General features: G+C 45.0%; 1 protein-coding gene across 1 annotated transcript in view; it reads right to left on the bottom strand.

The window, feature by feature from the left end:
• The window catches only part of MRAP2 (melanocortin 2 receptor accessory protein 2), a 36691-nt gene extending 30703 nt beyond the window's left edge, over positions 1 to 5988 (bottom strand). Inside the window, exon 1 of the mRNA XM_060115318.1 lies at positions 5859 to 5988. Coding sequence (XP_059971301.1) covers positions 5859 to 5985 — 127 coding nt within the window. The 5' untranslated portion in view covers positions 5986 to 5988. The remainder of the gene's footprint in view (positions 1 to 5858) is intronic.
• Between the last annotated feature and the right edge of the window lie 16002 nt (positions 5989 to 21990).

Here is a 21990-nt window from a genome sequence, read left to right on the forward strand (position 1 = left end):
ATCTTCCGGGATAGGGGCACGAACCCGTGTCCCCTGCATCGGCAGGCGGACTCTCAACCACTGCGCCACCAGGGAAGCCCCATTCTTTATTTTAAAGTCTATGTTATCTGATATGAGTATTGGTACTCCAGCTTTCTTTTGATTTCCATTTGCATGGAATATCTTTTTCCATCCCCTCACTTTCAGTCTGTATGTGTCCCTAGGTCTGAAGTGGGTCTCTTGTAGACAGCATATATATGGGTCTTGTTTTTGTATCCATTCAGTGAGGCTGTGTCTTTTGGTTGGAGCATTTAATCCATTCACGTTTAAGGTAATTATCAATATGTATGTTCCTATGACTATTTTCTTAATTGTTTTGGGTTTGTTTTTGTAGGTCCTTTTCTTCTCTTGTGTTTCCCACTTAGAGAAGTTCCTTTAGCATTTGCTGTAGAGCTGGTTTGGTGGTGCTGAATTTTCTTAGCTTTTGCTTGTCTGTAAAGCTTTTGATTTCTCCATCGAATCTGAATGAGATCCTTGCCAGGGAGAGTAATCTTGGTTGTAGGTTCTTCCCTTTCATCACTTTAAATATGTCATGCCACTCTCTTCTGGCTTGTAGAGTTTCTGCTGAGAAATCAGCTGTTAACCTTATGGGAGTTCCCTTGTATGTTATTTGTTGTTTTTCCCTTGCTGCTTTCAATAATTTTTCTTTGTCTTTAATTTTTGCCAGTTTGATTACTATGTGTCTTGGCGTGTTTCTCCTTGGGTTTATCCTGTGTGGGACTCTCTGTGCTTCCTGGACTTGGGTGGTTATCTCCTTTCCCAGGTTAGGGAAGTTTTCCACTATAATCTCTTCAAATATTTTCTTGGGTCCTTCCTCTCTCTCTTCCCCTTCTAGGAACCCTAAAATGTGAATGTTGTTGCATTTAATGTTGTCCCAGAGGTCTCTTAGGCTGTCTTCAATTCTTTTCATTCTTTCTTCTTTATTCTGTTCTGCAGCAGTGAATTCCACTATTCTGTCTTCCAGGTCACTTATCCGTTCTTCTGCCTCAGTTATTCTGCTATTGATTCCTTTTAGTGTATTTTTCATTTCAGTTATTGTATTGTTCATCTCTGTTTGTTTGTTCTTTAATTCTTCTAGGTCTTTGTTAAACATTCCTTGCATCTTCTCGATCTTTGCCTCCATTCTTTTTCCAAGGCCCTGGATCATCTTCACTATCATTATTATGAATTCTTTTTCTGGAAGGTTGCCTATCTCCACTTCATTTAGTTGTTTTTCTGGGGTTTCATGTTGTTCCTTCATCTGGTATATAGCCCTCTGTCTTTTCATCTTGTCTATATTTCTGTGAATGTGGTTTTTGTTCCACACGCTGCAGGACTGTAGTTCTTCTTGCTTCTGCTGTCTGCCCTCTAGTGGATGAGGCTATCTAAGAGGCTTGTGCAAGTTTCCTGATGGGAGGGACTGGTGATGGGTAGAGCTGGCTGTTGCTCTGGTGGGCAGAGCTCAGTAAAACTTCAATCCACTTGTCTGCTGATGGGTGGGGTTGGGTTCCCTCCCTCTTGCTTGTTTGGCCTGAGGCAACCCAACACTGGAGCCTACCGGGGCTCTTTGGTGGGGCTAATGGTGGACTCTGGGAGCACTCACGCCAATGAGTACTTCCCAGAACTTCTGCTGCCAGTGTCCTTGTTCTCACGGTGAGACACAGCCACTCCCAGCCTCTGTAGGAGACACTCCAACACTAGCAGTCATGTCTGGTTCAGTCTCTATGGGGTCATTGCTCCTTCCCCTGTGTCCCAATATGCACACTACTTTGTGTGTGCCCTCCAAGAGTGGAGTCTCTGTTTCCCCCAGTCCTGTTGAAGTCCTGCAATCAAATCCCGCCAGCCTTCAAAGTCTGATTCTCTAGGAATTCCTCCTCCCGTTGCCGGACGCCCAGGTTGGGAAGCCTGACGTGGGGCTCAGAACCTTCACTCCAGTGGGTGGACTTCTGTGGTATAAGTGTTCTCCAGTTTGTGAGTCACCCACCCAGCAGTTATGGGATTTGATTGTATTGTGCTTGCACCCCTCCTATCATCTCATTGTGTCTTCCCCTTTGTCTTTGGATATGGGGTGTCTTTTTTGGTGAGTTCCAGCATCTTCTTATCAATGATTGTTCAGCAGTTAGTTGTGATACCAGTGCTCTCGCAAGAGGGAATGAGAGCACGTTCTTCTACTCTGCCACCTTGAGCCAATCCGCAGCATTATTTATAATAGCCAAGATTTGGAAACAACCTAAGTGTCCATCAATGGATGAATGGATAATGAAGATGGTACATACACACACACATGGAGAAAATGGAATATTATTCAGTCATATAAAAGAATGCAATGTTGCCATTTGAGACAATATAGATAAACCTTGAGGGTATTATGTTAAGTGAAATACATAGACAGAGAAAGACAAATACTGTATAATTTCACTCATATGTGGAACCTAAAACAAACAAACAAAACAAACAAAAAAAATTGATAGACACAGAGAACAGATCAGTGGTTATCAAAGGGGAAGGGAGTTAGGGGACAGGTGAAATGGGTAAAAGGGGTCAACTGTAAGGTTATGGTGGATAACTAGACTTTTGGTGATGATCACCTTGTAGTGTACACAGATGTTAAAATAGAATTTTGTACACCTGAAACTTACATAATGTTATATACCGATTTTACCTCAATTAAGAAAAAAAGGCTCCCACTAGAGAGACAAGCCTCCTAAACATCTAGCTCTGAAAGCAGACAGGGCTTGTGGCCATGAGAATCCAAGGTTACAGGAAACAAAGGAGCAGTTCTTCATGAGCGCACATGACTATCTCCCCAGGGCTCAGTGCAGGGGGAGCAGGCAAAAACACCCATTTCCCAGTCTGTCTCTGAAAGGGGTTTATCTGCTTACTTTAAAAGATGATGCCTGAGGGCCAGACTTCTAAATTATCAGGCATCTAGGGGTCAGCTGTGATCCTTCCCAGGGACCAGTGAAGCCAAGAGATACTTCCCTGCCTTCTCCCTCTAGCCCACTCCAATAATAAAAAACCAACTTGTCAGTATCTCCCTGGAAGGAGATTTTATACAAGTCTGATGTCCCAGCTTTTGCAGCTGCTGCCCAAGGGACTGCCTGATATCCTAGCTCTGATAGCCATGAGTCCGACAGGACTGTAGTTCTTAAAAAGCCTGACAGCACCCTTCCATGGCGCTCCACCAGGCTCAGCACAGAAGGAGCAGACAAAATGCCCATTTCCCAGTTTCTCTCTGGAAAGAATTTAACTATTTACTCTGCAGCTGCTGCCTGAGGTTCTGTTTCTAATCAAACTGCATCTAGGCAATGACCACAATCCTCTCCTTCCAGACACAGACAGGTCTTGACACACCCTCAATTAGTAGGAGCTACTAATACAAAGAATTTTGCTTGAACAATCATACAAGTTTGAGAGAAAACTAAGATCTCAGGCCTGGCTGAATGACAAGGTTCATTTCCTATATAAGACCACTCTGCTAAGACTGGGAGTGGTGGCTCTTTTATCTATGCACAGAAACCAAAACAGAGAGTCAAGGAGACTGAATAAATAGAGGAATATGTAAGCAAAAGAATAAGATAAATCTCCAGAAACAGATCTTAGTGAGAATTCAAAATAATGGCCATAAATATAGGGGTAAGCTCCTTGACATCACTCTTGGTAATGATTTTTTGGATTTAACACCAAAAGCAAAGGGAACAAAGGCAAAAATAAACAAGTGGGAGTACATCAAACTAAAAAGCTTCTGCACAGCAAAGGAAACCATCAACAAAATGAAAAGGCAAATTATGGAATATGAGAAAACATTTGCAAATCACATATCTGGTAAGGGGTTAATATCCAAAATATACAAGGAACTCATACAACTCAAGAGCAAAAAAACAACGCAATTTAAAAATGGGCAAAGGGCCTGAATAGACATTTTTCCAAAGAAGATATCCAAATGGTCAACAGGTACATGAAAATGAGCTCAACATTGCTAATCTTTAGAAAAATGCAATTCAAAACCTCAAAGAGATATCACCTCACCACTGTTAGAATGTCTGTTACCAAAAAGACAAGAGATAACAACTGTTGGTGAAGATGCGGAGAAAAGGGAACCCTTGTGTGTTGTTGGTAGGAATGTAACTGGTGCAGCCACTAAGAAAAACAGCATGAAATTTCCTCAAGAAATTAAAAGTAGAACTACCATATGATCCAGCTCTCCCATTTCTGGATATATATCCAAAGGAAATGAAAGCGTTATCTTGAAGAGGATATCTATACTCCCATGTTCATTGTAACATTATTCACAATAGCCAAGGTATGGAAACAACCTGTCTATTCATGGATGAATGGATTAATTAAATTTTATAGATAGATAGATAGATAAATAGATATTTGAGTATTATTTGGCCTTTAAGAAGAAGGAAATACTGTCATTTATGACAACATTTGTGAAACTGGAGGGCATTATATGAACTGAAATAAGCTAGATAGAAAAAGACAAATAGTGCATGATATCACTTATATGTAGACTCTAAAAAAAAGAAAAGAAGTCGAGCTCATAGAAACAGAGTAGAAAAGTTGTTGCCAGGGGCTGGGGGATTGGGGAAATCAGGAGAGGTTGGTAAAAGAATATAAACTTTCAGCTATAAGATGAATAAGATCTAAGGATCTAATGTATAACATGGAAAGTATAGCTGATAACACTGTTTCGTACACTTGAAATTTGCAAGGGAATAGAACTTAAATGTTCTCACCAATGAATAAACAACCAAACAAATACATACCTGAGGTGATGGATGTGTTAATTAACTAGACGGGGGGAATCTTTTCACAATATATAAAATATATCAAATTATCACTTTGTATACTTTAAATATATTACAATTTTATTTGTTAGGTATACCTCAATGAAGCTGAAAAAAATAGAAAGCCACTTTGCAAGTAGGAGTGAGGAATCATGAATGCCAAGACAGCTTAGACTGGCAGCGGCAGTCTAAGAAGTGAAAGCAGTCAAAAGAAGTGAAAGCATTTCCTTCGCCACATTTGCATCTTCAATTCTAGTCTCTCTTGTATTTCCTAGCATGTTCCATTAATCTGAGCCAGATAAGAACCTACGACTTTTATGGTGCTGTGGACATTCATTCTGAAACAAGCAAACATCTCTGGAATATTTATGGGGTAACCACGACAGGACCCAGTAGTGGGCGGCAGTTTCTGCTTATTATGTCAACTCTGCTTAAGGAAACTGAGCTGCTTCAAGCTGGCCAGCCAGCAGGCAGTTATGACTGGAGGTGGACGGTAACCTTTCATAGAGTTATATTTCCTTGCTCTGTGCTGGATCATTAATCACTCCAATTACACAAAACACAATGCATGCCTATAACACAGAGCTGGGAATGACTGTGGGCTATTCTGGTCCATCACTACGAACACACACAGACAGACTGCTTTCCACAGCTCCAGAAACCCAGCGGGGCAGAAAGGATGTTGCGGACTGTTACAAGAGAAGGTTCTTCAAATTAGAGTTCCAGATTCTATTTGTGTACACATTTTTGATGGTCCAAATGTTCACATGGTTTTGGAGAGCTGGCATCATTAATTTTTTTTAAATCTCAATTTGAAAGTGACATTGATTCATGTTCCCCCACTAAGGGAATCTTTCAAGTTCTTCATCACTCATATTATACATCCTTGAGCAATGAGCCTATATTTGGAGGGGGTGTTTTCCAGGGATTTGGGGGTAGAGGACAGATTTCTATAAAAAGAATGTTCAGGAAAAGTAAACACTGGGGATTTCACAGGTTAAAGCAAACACACATCATGCTTACAATGGGGAATTGCACAAGACTTACATTTGTGAGCCTTCAGTCCTTCAAAGGAAACTGGTCCAATCTCATAATACTCGTATTCCCAGGTGTAATCAGAATTAGATGCAGATTGATGGGACGTCCTGTTAGAAACTAACCTCTGGGCAGACATCTCCACCTGCAGAAATGGAGAAAGACAAGTGTAGAGTCTGTTAACGCATCCACATTGTACTTGACCACGTTCAGGAGGTCAGCAGGCAACGGCCTCAGGGAGGTCCTATCCACCAGGTCAGGGACAGCCCTCCCTGGCTGCCTGCATTCCCAGTGGCCATTACTTCCTTTTATCTCTCCAAGAGACTGATATGTATTATTTGCAACCAGAGGCCATGTCTTCTTTCATGGTTGTTCCCCCAGAACTTAACCCAGTGCCTGGCACATAACCAACTTCCAATAACTGATGAAAGAAGGAGGGGGAGAGTGTATCAAAATCTTTGAGCTCACGACTTCAACCTCATCACCTATCACCACCTATGCAGAGCCGACAGAGAATAAATAAAATCAGTATCAGAAGAGAAGAAGCTCAGTAGACCTCTACTGGGCACCTACCATGCAAAAATAAAGACATGCGTCCTATGTCTTATGAAATAGGGATGGAGAAAAAAGAGAGGGACAACAAAAGTCACATCATTGGAGAAGATCCTCAGTGGAATCTCCAATCTTGGTCACTGCTAATTCCTGAAATCTGTCCTATTTGCAGGATGTCCCAATGCCTTGTTTGTTATCATTTGAGATTTAAAAATGCTGACTTCTTTGCGAGACGAGGTTGTACTGTGCAGCATGGATACCAAAGGTGACAAGTCCACAGAGCCAATATTCAGTACTGAGCATCTGCTATATGTGAGGCACCATACATTGTGGGCAAGGAGGAGATGCTAGACCAGGACTCCAGAGACCTCCCCTAATAATGGGGAAAGAACACTAAGTGGCAACAGTAATATAAGGGAAAATCTGAATAAAGTACCAGCCAAAACCAAGATCCACTGAGCAGTATAACCACTGGATCCCACTCCACAGGAGCTTTCTGAAGCTCCCCTTCTCCCACCCCCCATGGGGCAGTACCACCCACCACTGCCATTAGGGCACAACCCCCAGAGAAACTGAGGCAAAATCACCACCACCCCTCTGGCCCAAGGCACGAGTCTCACCTTTCCCTCTTCTGTTCTTCCCCAGGCCTGTCCTGGACCCCACAGAAACAGACTCCAACCCCTCACATTCTATTGTTCAAAAGATAGTGTGCTCTGACCCAGAGACGCATGCCAGTATCAGAATTAGAGGGTGACTCTGAGTGCCCAGCCAGGCGAATCACTCCTCCAAAGGTAGAAGAGAATGTACCAATTGTCCTTTGGGAAAGAAAGCTACACACATTTTAAGAAAAGCTGACCTTTGAGTAAGGATTCAGTTACCTTCCTAATACCGGCACAAAAATAACATAAAATCATTACCACCATATCTTCTCTGGCATTTCTAGCATTTGAACAAGAGTTGATTTCCCTCGATGATGAAATAGACAAGGGTCTTCATCGTTGTTCTCCCTCCATTTGCTATGTTGCCAGGGAAGACACTTCAACTCTCCCAGCCACATTTTCCTCATCTGCAAAACCGACCATCCTGACTTCCTGTTGTTGGCAGGAAGTGGTCTGGCTACAGTCACTAATTGACACCATCACCATCCACCTGGCCCACTTCTTGAGCCCCCTGTTTTTTCTGCTTCTACTCTTATGGATCCGTTGCAATCCATTCTCCACACATCAGCCAAAGATCTTTTAAAAAGACAAATTGCCCTTGTCACTCTTTTGCTTAGTACTTTTAAATGGCTTCCCATTGCTCCAAGGACAAAGTCCAAAATCCTTAAAATGTCTTACAAGGTCATGGCTTGAGCCCTGCGGTCTCCTCTCATCTTGCCTCATCCCCTATACCAAGCCGCACTTGGATTTCTTGCAGTTCCTCAAATACTTCATGCTCCCTGCAATGGGCTCACATACTGTTCCCTCCGGCAGGAGTATCCCCCCTACCACTTCATCCTAACCCACCTCTCCTTCTCTGCATACTCTTGTCATCTACACTGGAATCAGCAAATCCAGCCTACTACCTGTTTTTCTATAGCCTGCAAGTGAAAAATATTTTAATATATTTAACGGTTAGGGAAAAAAATCAAAACAATGATATTATTTCATGACCTGAGAGACTTATGTGAAATTCAAATATCAGAGTCCATAAATAAGGCTTTATTGGAACACAGCTACCATCGTTTGTTTTTGTATCTTGTCTTCTCTAGCATTATAACAGCTGAGTAGTTGTGACAGAGATAGTAGAGCCACAAAAACCTAAAACATTTACTTTCTGATATTTTCTGGAAAAAGTTTGCCAACCCCTCCCCACCTTGAGAGCCATGGGAAAAAAATGATCTGAGCTTCTGAGCTCATAATGAGAAACATACATAATGGGATTCATGATGTTTCATCAAGTCAAAAATATGGTAATAATTTCTCCTTTTGTGAAATTTCTCCTTTTGTGAAATAATTTCTCCTTTTGTGAAAATAAGATGAAGTCTGGTTTGAGCATATCATTTTTATTGGAAATCAGCATTACAGTCAATGTAATAAGCAGAGGGAGGCACTGGGCTTCATCTGGTGTCAAAAATAGAAAATAGGAAAATAGAAAAAAGTACATGAAACAATGGAGAAAATAAAGATGAGAAAGTGTTTTCCATGCTCCGAGCATCACTCCCCATGGCCATGCTCTTCTCCACATCCATGAACAGTGGGTCCCCATCCGTGGCTGCCCAGGCCCATGGGACCAGAGGGTCTTCCTATCAGCTCAGAAAGAAGCATTAGCACCACCTGCACAGGGTCAGCCAGGAACTAGGAAGCAAAATATCTGTAAAAGAGTCAGATACCAAGAAGCATCAACCACTTACCTACCACAGAGAGAGTGTCTTTTCATTCCTTCTTTTCTCTCCCTTAAATCATTCCTGTTCTTCTAAGTGAACTATTTAAGGATGGAGGGAGACCATAGGTGAAAAGATCCTGAGAGTGGAAAGGCTGCCCTTTAAGAGAGGACACCTGACAGATGCCTGGAGACAAGAGGTTCTCTGGGGAAGCAGAGAATAGGATGCCGGCCACCCCCCCTCCCACCCAAGCAGCCACCATTGTGGAGGACTTCAGATAAAAGGAGCGGCTTATGTTTTCACTGGCTATTTCCTCCCAGTTCTTGAATTCCAAAGATAGATTTGGAGGACAGAACCTCTGGCTTCTGCTTTCACCTCGCACCCTTGAAAAAGTTCAAGAGGTAATGTTTTCATGCAAGTCTCAGATCAACCAGCTTGGGCCATCACATGCACAAGGACAAACAACAAACAGAAGGCAGGATTTTGTATAATGTCCATTGTCGTAGTCCAGGGTTGCCTTTCTGAGCTTTGCAGACACAGAAGCTAGCACTTTCACCATTTGGAAACTGCCAGCATGTCTGGGTATCAGCCTCCAGAGGGTGATATTCTCATCACAATGAGGAATGTCTGGGCCTTAACACACACTGAGGGAGAGGCAGGGGGGTGGGCACAGAGGCTTACTCACGGGGTGCTGGAATCAGACAGCTGCTCTGTTCAGAACACGGCAAAGAGGAAACACAGAGCTTGGTGTGTGGCTGCCTTCTGCACCCACTCTGCTCCTGCACACCCCCTCCTGATGTCAGGTTTCTTCATAATATTAGCATCACTAAAAATAACTTCTTCCAGAGGAAATATATCCCAACCAAGCCTCCAGGAGCTGCATGGAGAGACTAATTGATCTTTTGATCTTTTGCCAACAACAATAATGAAAAATTATGACTGCACCTCACAGCCCCACCTGAAAAGGAAGTTTACCTTTTCCAGGTGTGCACAGCATAGTTTAGGCCAGCTTACGGGGGTGGGAGAGGGAGGGAAGACCTCAAACACAAACAGAGAGGGATATTAGCAGGCCCAGACACCTCTCATGGCAGTCTAAACAGCCCTCTTCTCCCACCCACATTCCCAACACTTTCATCTCTTCTTTCAATTATCCAGCCTTTCCTCCTCCAACCCAGATTCCCACACCACTCCTGGGCACCCTCTTGCCTTCTTAAAGACAGGTCAAGCAATTCTCTCAGCCTCCCTGAATTTGGGAAGATGTATATGGACATGGAACCTCCCATGGAGTGACTAAAAACTCTTCATCGATAGCCTTGGTGGGTCATGTTGGGTACATGGGCCAGGGGAGCTATTTCCTTGGAACTGGACCTTTATTTCCATGTTAAGGGGTAGACATCAGCACGTGAGTTTTCCAAGTGGCCACCAACTCAGGCACGGGACTAGCACATTAAAGAGAGAACCAAAAATGCCTATAAACCCTAAAAAATGAACACACGTGCACGCACGCACACAAAACTGACAACACAGCCAGGAAGATACTCCAAGCAGCTGTTGGCCAGTGCCACAGACCCAAAGACCCAAGGTGATCAGCTTGTATGGAGGCAGACCTAATGACCCATTTGGATTTGAGATCAAAATTCCCAATTGCAGTCATTCTATCTTCTTTCTGTTCAATTCCCAAAGTCCAAAAGTGGGCATGCCACCCAGGATGCCAACCTCCATTCTGACCTGGGCCATGGAGGTCTCATTAATTACTTATTCTTATCTCTTTTTTCCTTCTATTCCTAGGAACAACTATCCCCATCACAACAGAGAAGTCACACTCTTGACCCATCACCCTTTCTCTCTCCCAGCCAAGACATCCAAAAAACCAAAGGTAAATTGTGGCCAGGCTACATTCTGGTCACTGAGGAGCCCAAGGTCAGAACTTCAGAAGCACAGCTTTAGAAGCTTAATTCCCTCATTGCGCAGAGGTCTGACTAGGGGCCCAATCAGAACCGATGGTGCACTCGCCTTACCTGCAACTATGTGGGGAAGACCAAACAGAGAAAATGAGAGTCTGCAAGGTTGAGTCGGGCTCATGGTTAGACCAGAGCCAGCTGGATATTCCTAAAGCATTTCTAAAAGGCACTACATCCCAGCAAGGAATCACGTTTGACCCCGAAAATCAGAACCTCCAAGGTCCCCTCCCTGGGAGGTGCTTAACAAATGCTGACATGGTCTTCTTCCCAGCACACTGCTCTTTTTTTCTGTACGCGGGCCTCTCACCGCTGTGGCCTCTCCTGTTGCGGAGCACAGGTTCCAGACGCACAGGCTCAGCGGCCATGGCTCACGGGCCCAGCCGCTCCACGGCATGTGGGATCCTCCCGGACAGGGGCACGAACCCGCGTTCCCTGGATCGGCAGGCAGACTCTCAACCACTGTGCCACCAGGGAAGCCCCACACTGCTTTTTTTTTTTTTTTTAGATTCCGTGCAAACCACATTCTACCTGCACTCATCACTTTAATTCTCAAGTTTGCAGATTCCTTTTCTGTGAGTCCATTTTAAGTCAGCAACTTTTTTTGAGGGTGTGGATTTTTACTTTCTTCAATTAAAGAGGCAATGCTTCCAGGACTTTAGACTTTAGTCTTCCTCCTAATTATTATCTTTTGACTTGAGCCTGCATCTTACTTTTGAAGTCTGAGATTCTGGCCACTCACTTCAGGCTAGAGATGTTACGCACACACACACACACACACACACACACACACACACACACACAGGGCTCCTCCTCCCTTCTCAAAAGGACATACCTCCCAAATTTCTCTACATTATGAGGGTTTATGCCTTCCTGGGTATTTCCTAGAAAGTACTCAGTTACTCAGCGGACTTCAAAAACGTGGTGGCTGACAGCTGGCAGAGAAATTCTGGATCTATCTTCCCCCTGCCTCTCCCTACTTCTCCACTGCACAGCAGCAACTTATTTCTAGGACCAAAACATGGAACAAAAAGTGTTTGCAAGCCTTAAGATTTCCTGTCTGAATATCAGAATCAATGCCAATAGAAGAACAACTTCTAAAACTAGAGACAAAACAATATTTTGTACAGCTAGATATTCAGCCAATACCTGAAATGCAGAGATGCTGAATTAACGAGCAGGCATCCTTCCTCCACCAGCTGTTGCCTCAAAGAGGATAAGAGGATAGGGGTGGGTCCTACACCCACCTCCTCCAGTTATATTCTGGGCATCTACATAGTCGTAAATAGGCTGAAAAGTACTTTTTAAAGTTGGTGCTTCACGGCTCTGTGGTACTCCCTGGGTCAGCCCAGCAAACAGTTATTGCATGACTTACTGGAGGTGGGGGGGACACAATGCCTGTCCTTGAGCCCTTTGGAGGGGTCTCTGGAGATGGTAACAGACCTCTGCAATACACCACAGTACAGGCTATGCTAGGAGCACTTGAACCAATCCTCCGGTGGCATTCTCTTCCCTCTGGTCTCTTTTCCATCAGGGCAGGGGCCTCCCCTGCTTGCTCACTGCTGTATTTCCAGCAACCCACCCAAAACCTGGCTCATATCAGACATGCAATAAATACTTATCGAGTCAGTTTCTCATGATGTGGAAAAGCCACAAAATTATCTTCTTTCACCCTTTCTCAACCCTAAACCCGAGAGCAGTGTTCTCCCATTCTAACAGAGACTTCAGCTGGACAGAGACAAGAACATCAGACCCACACAGGGAAAAAACACGCAAGAAAGAGGCTGTAAAGGCTCCATCTGGGAAGGATTTCCTAAGAAGTGACAAGGCATGGCTCTGAGATGTGTGTGGAGGTGGCTGGCACACTGCCCTCAGCTCTGCAGATTTAGGGAGCTGGATTTCCACAGTCCTCCAGGGCTGAGGCGGTCACGCTGACCAAGCGAAGGAGAATGACTTATAACCAGAGCATCCATTTGTGGTATTACAATAACGAACAAAATGGCCAAGAAGATCAGAGCACATGTTTTACACAGTCTGGGAAACAAAATTGAAGATTAGATTCACCACGTTAGCTGGTGAATGTGGAATTAGGGCAAAGGAATCATGTTACATAATATACCCCATTGCACACAAGACAGGATGCTCTGCTGTTTGTCTTGTATCCCAACATGGATGCCCTGTTGCAGCCACAAAATGAGGACACTCTCACTGGTGGTGGGGTTGGTGTCCCCACCATGGAAATGTCATCCGGTTAGTGAACTCTTGCCTCTTTCTGGACCTTGCTTTTCTTGGTCTGGACTTCAAAATAGTCTAGGAATGTTGAGGACACCAGTAGAAGCCCAAGTTGACCACTCTCTTATAATTAGGTTTTTTGGGTTCCTATTACTATTTATTTTTGCTTTATTCCTGAGCCTTCCATAAAAGTACAGCAGAAGATCTAAATAGACATTTCTCCAAAGAAGACATACAGATGGCCAAAAAGCACGTGAAAAGATTTTCAACATCACTAAATATCAGAGAAATGCAAATCAAAACTACAATGCTGGAGAAGGTGTGGAGAAAAGGGAACCCTCCTACACTGTTGGTGGGAATCTAAATTGGTGCAGCCACAATGGAGAACAGTATGGAGGTTCCTTAGAAAACTGAAAATAGAGCTACCATATGATCCTGCAATCCCACTCCTGGGCATGTATCTGGAGAAAACCATAATTCGAAAAGAGTCATGTACCACAATGTTCATTGCAGCACTACAATGAAAAAGAATGAATATATGTATATGTATAACTGAATCGCTTTGCTGTACACCTGAAACTAACACAACATTGTAAATCAACTATACTCCAATGAGATTAATTTAAAAATAAATTAATCTTTTTTAAGTACTAGAGTCAAGTCAAAGAACTAGCTATCAAAAAGCAGTGCTTCGGGGCTTCCCTGGTGGCACAGTGATTGGGAATCTGCCTGCCAATGCAGGGGACATGGGTTCCAGCCCTGGTCCGGGAAGATCCCACATGCCACGGAGCAACTAAGCCCGTGCACCACAACTACTGAGCCTGTGCTCTAGAGCCAGCGAGCCACAACTACTGAGCCTGCGTGCCTAGAGCCCGTGCTCCGCAACAAGAGAAGCCACCGTAATGAGAAGCCCACGCACCGCAATGAAGAGTAGCTACTGCTTGCCACAACTAGAGAAAGCCCACGCGCAGCAATGAAGACCCAATGCAGCCAAAAATAAATAAATAATAAATAAATTTATTTTTAAAAATTGGTGCTTCATCATGAAATAACACTTCACACCCATTTGAATATGGCTATCATCAAACAAACAAACAAACAAAAAAACCCAAACCAGAAAAGAGTTAAGTGTTAGCAAGGATGCAGAGAAATTGGAACTCTTGTGTGCTGTTGTTAGGAAGATAAAATGGTGCGGCTGCTATGAAAGGTAGCATAGTGGTTCCTCAAAAATGTAAATATGGAATGCCTTATGACCCAGCATTTCCACCTCAGGGTATATACCCCAAAGAACAGAAAGCAGGGGTTCCAAGAGATATTTGTACCTCACCATTGCAGCATTACTCACAACAGTCAAAAGGAGGAAGCAATCCAAATGTACACTGGGGGATGAACAGATAAACAAAATGTAGCATGTACGTGCAACGGAATGTTATTCAGCCTTAGAAAAGAAGGAAATTCAGACGTATGCTACAACATGGATGAACCTTCAAAATATTATGCTAAGTGAAGTAAACCAGACACACAAGAACAAATATTGCATGATTCTACTTATATGGAGTATCTAGAACACTCAGATTCATAGAGACAGAAAGTAGAATGGTGGCTGCCAAAGGCTGGGAGAAGGGGGGAATGGAGAGTTTTTGTTTAATGGATACAGAGTTTCAGTTTGGGAAGATGAAAAACTTCTAGAGACGGATGGTGGTGATGGCTGCATAACACTGTGAATGCACCTAATGCTACTGTGTTGTATGCTTAAATATGGTACATTTTATGTTATGTATACTTCACTCAAAAATGTTCTAGGGCTTCCCTGGTGGCGCAGTGGTTGAGAGTCCGCCTGCCGATGCAGGGGATGCGGGTTCATGCCCCGGTCCGGGAGGATCCCGCATGCCGCGGAGCGGCTGGGCCCGTGAGCCATGGCCGCTGAGCCTGCGCGTCTGGAGCCTGTGCTCCGCAACGGGAGAGACCACAGCAGTGAGAGGCCCGCGTACAGCAAAAAAAAAAAAAAAAAAAAAAAAAAAAAAAAGTTCTAAAAATTTTAAAATAAGAAAAGAATAATAATGAAAATCAACATTTCCTGACCAATGTACTAGGGCTGGGGGAGGGTAACTGAGAGCTCCCCAAAGTAAAAGACCACCCCAGGGGACAAAAGATAGTGCTGGGACATCCAGGCACCCTCCCCGTGTGGGTCCTTCCTCCACAGCCAACCTTCAAGGATCCAGCTTTGCTCAGTTCAAGAGCCCTTGTGGCACCTTCTTGCCAAGTAAAAGGAATACTCTGTCCAGGTTGTGAGGAATCATGCTTCCCCATGCCAGGGAGAAGATGGCAGAATATTTATGCTGTGCCAGCTATGGTCCTCCCACTCAGACTAGTCCTGGAAATAGACTGCTTCCCAGTCTCTCCTTTCTATAAGTTTCACCTCCTATGGTCCCTGTCATTAGCCCACTGCATTTCAGCATAAGTCCACCACCAGTTATTCTTCCGAAGCTTCCAGGGCCTTCTCATGGATTACATTTAAAGTCTGTTGCTTCCCCAGGACAAAAAGGAAGTTCCTCAATCTCATAAAACTGGCTCCAGTCTCTGGGAAATGCTTCCTGGAGACCAGCTGGATTTCATGCACCCGGAAAATTGGAATACTGACATTTATATTTTGCCAGTAAGGAAATGTGTAAAAAACAACTATCATTAACAATTATTACTTCATAGACAAAAACTTATTTTAAGCACCCTCCAAGTAGGAGAGATATAATCTCACAATAAAAATAGTCAGTCTTCTGCAAGAAAGGAAAGTCGGCTGTCTGGCATCAGTATTTTCAGAGCAAGCAGACAGTTCCATGCAGGTCTGCACTACATTGCCTCTGGCCACTGCACTCATGTGATAGCTACCTGGAATGGCTTAAATATTCACTCTCTCCGACAGCAAAGAGAAAGGACTAAAAGAGCTGTAGTGAAATTCCCTTCCAGACCTATGACTCCAGGGCTTAATAAAAGACTAAGTTGCTTTCCACTTGCATCACAAACTCAGTGATGTGTGTCTGTTTGTGAAAACTGTGTGTGTATGTATGTATGTGTGTGTGTGTAGTACAATATGGATAAGGTCCTACTATGGGCTGAGTTGTGTCCCCCAAAATTTATGGGTTGAAATCCTACTTCCCAATACGTTTGGATGTGACTATATTTGGAAACAGAGTCTTTAAAGAGGTGCTTAAGTTAAAATGAGGCTGTTGGGATGAGCCCTAATGCCATCTGACTGGTGTCCTTATAAGAAGAGGAGATTAGGACACACAGAGAGACACCAGGAGCACTCATGCACAGGGACAACCTTGTGAAAAGGCAGCAGAAAGACGGTCATCTATCAGCTAAACAGAGAGGACCAGGACAGACCCTTCCCTTACGGTCCTCAGAGGAAACCAACCCTGCTGACACCTTGACCTTGGACTTCCAGTCTCCAGAGCTGTGAGACAATACATTTCTGTTGTTGAAGCCACTCAGATTCAGGTATTTTGTTACAGTGGTCCTAGCATACTAATACAGCTGCTGAAAGTAATTGTTTAAAACCAATGTTCTCTTTGATGAGTTACTTAGACAAACTCTCCTAGAAAAGCCATTAAAAATAACTTACTTTATACCAATCACTCTCACCAAATAACAAATACATTTTTGGAAAGAAAACCAAACGCCATTCATCTATCCCACTATATGCCATCTTTAGCCACTACATTGATCACGGCCTCATCACCATGTCCTTCAAGGACAAAGAACATGAACACGTTAAAATTAGTATGAGCCAATTCAGCCCAACAAGGATATTCTCATCACTGTGAGCTTGACTTTGAGTGATTTAGTGGCGGTTGAAAAGTCAAGGCCTGTTCCCTCAAAGAATTCAGAGAATTCAGGCTTGAATTTATTTATTTATTTGTTTATTTTACAACTTTATTGGAGTATAATTGCTTCACAAAGGTGTATTAGTTTCTGCTTTATAACAAAGTGAATCAGTTATACATATACATCTGTTCCCATATCCCTTCCCTCTTGCGTCTCCCTCCCTCCCACCCTCCCTATCCCACCCCTCCAGGTGGTCACAAAGCACGGAGCTGATCTCCCTGTGCTATGTGGCTGCTTCCCACTAGCTGTCTACCCTACGTTTGATAGTGTATATATGTCCATGTCAGGCTTGAATTTAGAACCATGATTTCCCCTGCTGAATTTCACCCTCTTAAACACACACAAACACACACAGGTTGAGAAGCATCAAGAAAGCCTGATGACACAAACAGATAGTATGTGCAACAGAGTCATTAAGAAAAGAAGGGCTCATTATGGCAGAGGAGCCTGGGGTGGGGGGACCCTCAGAGATGGCCCTCTGAGTCTCTGCCCACTCTGTCCCACCTGCCAGCCTGCACTGCCATCTCCCACTCTCCAGACTCCTTCCTACCCTGGAGGGGAGGGCTCAGTCACCGTTTCCCCCATGGAATTCTGTCCAACTATCTCAGCCCCCGAGGACTCTCTCCCTTTTCTCAAATCCCATCACACGGATTACTTAAATCTGTCATTTTAATAACAAGACGATATAAGTCAGACTCCCTTAGTGTCTCTTACTGAACCCTCATACTGATTTATAGATGCTAGTATAAAGCATGACGGCCAGATGAATTAACGTTTTAATGGCACTAGGGAAACAACTGCCCTTTCCATTTTAATTAGTGGAATTTTTGAAACACCTGGCACGAATAAGACTAAGGAGAGAGAGATTGGCCATCTCTTAAATCACTTTGAGGACGATTTGGCAAGCAAGCCTACTTTGTATTTATTGCTGATGGACTCTATCTCCAAGCAGCACACGCTGTTCCTTACAGCCCTGAGCTGAATCATTCCTTTGACAAAAACAAGCAAGAAAGGAATGGGACCAGGTATTTCAATCTCTGTTCTACAGAAGAGGAAATTCAAACGAAAGCAGTGGTTTAAGAGCTGGAGACAGAGCTGCAGGGAAGCTACACTTTCTAATGATCATTTTCTAACTATCTAATCCCTCCTAGGTCTCCCCTCTGCTTGCTTAGGACTGAAGGTGTCAAATAGCCCCCAAATCTTGGGTCATACCTGGTTCAACCTCCTGGAGCATCAATTTTAAGAGAAAACTTGGAAGACATTTTTATATTTAAAAAGGGCAGACACGTTACGAAGTTATCTGCAAATATCAAATGGAAGCTCAAGACAAACATCTACTTGCTTCTGGCAGCCTTGGCCTCCGCTTTGGACTCCCAGAAAAACGGGATAACTCTCCTCGCCTATTGAGGTAATTTAGTGGAAATTTTAAAGAAGCTCTGGTAGAAATATATGTAGGTTTACATGATACAGTTTCTAGTAGTTTCCAGATTTTCAGATCTTCATCATAAATTTCTGATTTTTTTCCTTTTTTTTTTAACAGAAGATAAAATTATATTTTCTGGGAAAATCTACACAAAGTTTAGGAGAAAGACAGATAATGTTTATAACCGATACTCTCACTCATCTCCTAATTTTTTTTTTTTCTTATTCAACCAGGCAAATTCAGAGCCAATCCTTAAGGAAGCAGCTCCCGCAGCTGCCTCACCTTTGCCTTTGTTTTTGCTGTTCCCAAGTATATGCATGAGGAAAACAAGCGCACCTTTAGGGAGAATAATTACTTGAGCCTTATAAATTATTTTCACTAGAAGGGTTATGAAATGTACCAATGTTCTCTGGGCAGGAGGAAATTACATAGATCTGGGTAACACAGACACTAGCAATAATTAAACCGAGACTTTTAAAAAACATCCATCATTTTAGCATCTCATAGATCCTCTATGTAATCTTGGACCAAATACTTAATCCCTCTGTGCCTTAGTTTCGTCATCTGTTAAATGGGAATGGTGATAATTATATTCCCTACTTCATGGGGGTGCTACAGGATTGAGAAAAAATTACAAAACACTCATAACTCTGCCTGGCACGTAATAAGCTCCATGAGGATATCTACTTTTTACAAAGGCCTGTCCTCATCACTGCTATCACAACCCACGTTTGCTATTGAGCAGCTACTTCACACGATGGTTCATTTGGGCCTGGTGGGCCATTAAGACCCTCAGGTTTCTTCTCTCACATGAACTGCTGCTTAACGGGGCCACCCCATCCTTTACTTTTTTCATTGATTCTTTGAACCCCAATGCAGAAGAGGACCTTCAACTCTACTGTGAGCCAAAACATTCTAGTGTTATTATCTCTTGTCCAGAGATAAAATGGGTCTCAGAGAGTATCCTCCCAGATCTGTAATTGCCACAGCTCTGATAAATGTCCCCTCTATGTCTCTCTCCTGCTGAGTGACACCAGGAGGTGCAGACTCAGGGATGACGCCTTGTGGTGTGTCCATTCTTCCCACGCCTTATCCTTAGGGATAGTATGATATTTCGTAAAACGCCTCTGCAAAGGCAGGACACACTTTAGATCACCCAAGATGGGGAGGGGGGAGGGGACTGAGAATTCCGATTGGCAAAATATCTCAACATCTGGGAGCCTAGAGAAATGGGGAGGAGGAAGGTTACATTTTCCGGAAGGTGTTGATGATATTATTTGCAAGGTAAAAGACAGCCCCCCACTGTGAGCAGATGAAGTTAGCCTGGAAGAAACAATGGGGCAGCCGGGGTTAGGTATGCAGGCCCATAGGCAGTACGATAAAGGACGGACACACACACACACACACACACACACACACACACACACACACACACACACACTTCATAAAAACAATACCTGCCCTTGCACATACAATGCACTCTGATGCTTTCTCTCCCCTTCTATTGAATTTCATGTTTTAAAAAATGCTGGTGGGGCTTCCCTGGTGGCGCAGTGGTTGAGAGTCCGCCTGCCGATGCAGGGGACACGGGTTCGTGCCCCGATCCCGGAAGATCCCACATGCCGCGGAGCGGCTGGGCCCGCGAGCCATGGCCGCGGAGCCTGTGTGTCCGGAGCCTGTGCTCCGCAACGGGAGAGGCCACAGCAGTGAGAGGCCCGCGTACAGCAAAAAAAAAAAAAAAAAAAAAAAAATGCTGGTGCAACTCACTGCACTGATAGCATTCCACTAAAGAGTCACAGCCCACAGTGGATAGGGCGTGCCCCAATCTACAGCCCCAGTAGGTTGCTAGAAAAGAGAAAGAAGTCCGTTTAGCATAAATTGAATTTGTAAATTCTCCTTTCCTAGGTGGTCTTGAGCTAGCTTCTCTAAGAATTTGTTCTGGAGGGTTGCCAGGATTCAGTGTTTCCTTCTTTTGAAGTCTGCTGGCTCCGCTCTCATTTCTCAAGCCTGCCTGAGGGACTGTGAACGCTTTCACTGCTCTAGGATGCCTGCTATTTGGGCCTTGAACAATCCAGCCTGGTTTCAGGGTTTCCAGATCCTCTTAAAGGGATTTAGGCTGCTCTTCTCACATTGAAAAGAAGGAAACCTATTGGTAGCAACTCAGCCTTCCCCTGTCACCTGTTAATATCACCGCATCTTCCATAAACACTGGGTGATATTCCCGATCCGAACAAAACTCTTTATTATTGGGCACCCCAGATCCTGGCAGCCTCTCCTGCGTTCTGGACCCAATCCTTCCAGCCGGGGGCCTTTCCTGCCTGCGTTCTCAGTGACGCGCCCCCAAGTGATGTAAGGGCCTAAGGGCCACTGGCTCACAGTCCTAGTTTCCAGTCCTCCCCACTATTAACTGGGGGATTCAACTGGGAAAACTCACTTAATATCTCAACTTAATTTTCTTCACATGTAAACTAGAAATACGACCACTTACCTCTAGGGTTTTCATGAGAATTAATTTACACGTGGGGGTTCCCTTCTCCTCCCTGGAGTAGCAGGGACATTTCCCCCCAAGCTCCCTTTGCTTTCTGAACACCACGGAAGGTTTCGTTTTCGTCAGATGAAATCCACAGTATTATCTGGGATTGCCCGTGTCATCTAAACCGCGGCGGAAACCACAAAGCCTCCGAACAAGTTTCTAATGAGGCGACTCTTTGTCTTCCTCAATTGATTACGCAGAAAGGATGGACACAGGGAGAAAAACGAAACCGATATTTCCCTCTCATCAGTAAAATGACCTGCAGGCAGGCGCCCCAGCGCAAACGAAATGAATTAACCGACCGTCAAACCGGCATCATTCCCAGAGCCCGGCCCAAGGCAGGGGGCCCGCACCCGAGGGCTACGGGCAGCGCGTTCCGCCTGGATCAGCAGGTCCCCCGCGCCCGGGTCGGGGGGCTCTCTCGCTTGCCGGTCACATCGGGGCTGGCCGTTCTCCCCCGGGGTGGGAGAAGGTGTGACTGGTCAGTGAGCGGGAGCGAGCGGAGGAAGCCCACCCTAGCCCCAAGCGCCGCGCTTTCAGCCTTTTCCGACGCCCTAGCGCAGGACACGCACATCATCCCGCTGCGAAGAAGGCTCTGAACTTGGGTGCTCTCCACGGGCCCGCACTCTTGCCCTGGGCACCCTCGAGCCCCAGATCTCCCCTCCCCGCTCCCATCCTCCAACTCTGCCAAACTAAAAACCACCCGCAAACCCCAACGAGCCCGACCGTGGGAGCTGGAGGCGCACGCCCGCGGCGCCCCGTCCCGCGGGCGGTTACCGGCTCCGGCAAGGTGCGTGAGCGCCGCCGCCGCCGCCGCCGCCGCCACCGCCACCGCCGCCTCCAGCCGCCTGGCCGGCGGGTGGCTGCCGGCGCTGCGGTGCGGCGGGGACGCGCGCTCCCGACCTACGGCGGAGGCTGCGCTGGGCGCGGGGCCGCCCCCAGCCCCACCCCACGAGCCCGAGGGCGCCGAGCTCTGCGGAACCCTCTGCGCCCGGGGCCGCTCGCGCACCGTCTGGATGAGAGCCTTCCGCGAGGAAGGGAAAGGGACCGGAGAGAATTGTTCGCCCTCCCGGCTGGGCAGTGCGTCCCCTTGGCCAACTTTGAGTGACAGGAGCCCAAGAGCTGAGCGAGAAGGAGTGATGCAGGGTGGATGAGGGTTAGGAAGAATCCTCAGCAGCAGGGTTCATATTCAGTTGTGC

Source organism: Mesoplodon densirostris, chromosome 12 (assembly GCF_025265405.1).
Source record: "Mesoplodon densirostris isolate mMesDen1 chromosome 12, mMesDen1 primary haplotype, whole genome shotgun sequence".
Taxonomy (NCBI): Eukaryota; Metazoa; Chordata; class Mammalia; order Artiodactyla; family Ziphiidae; genus Mesoplodon; species Mesoplodon densirostris.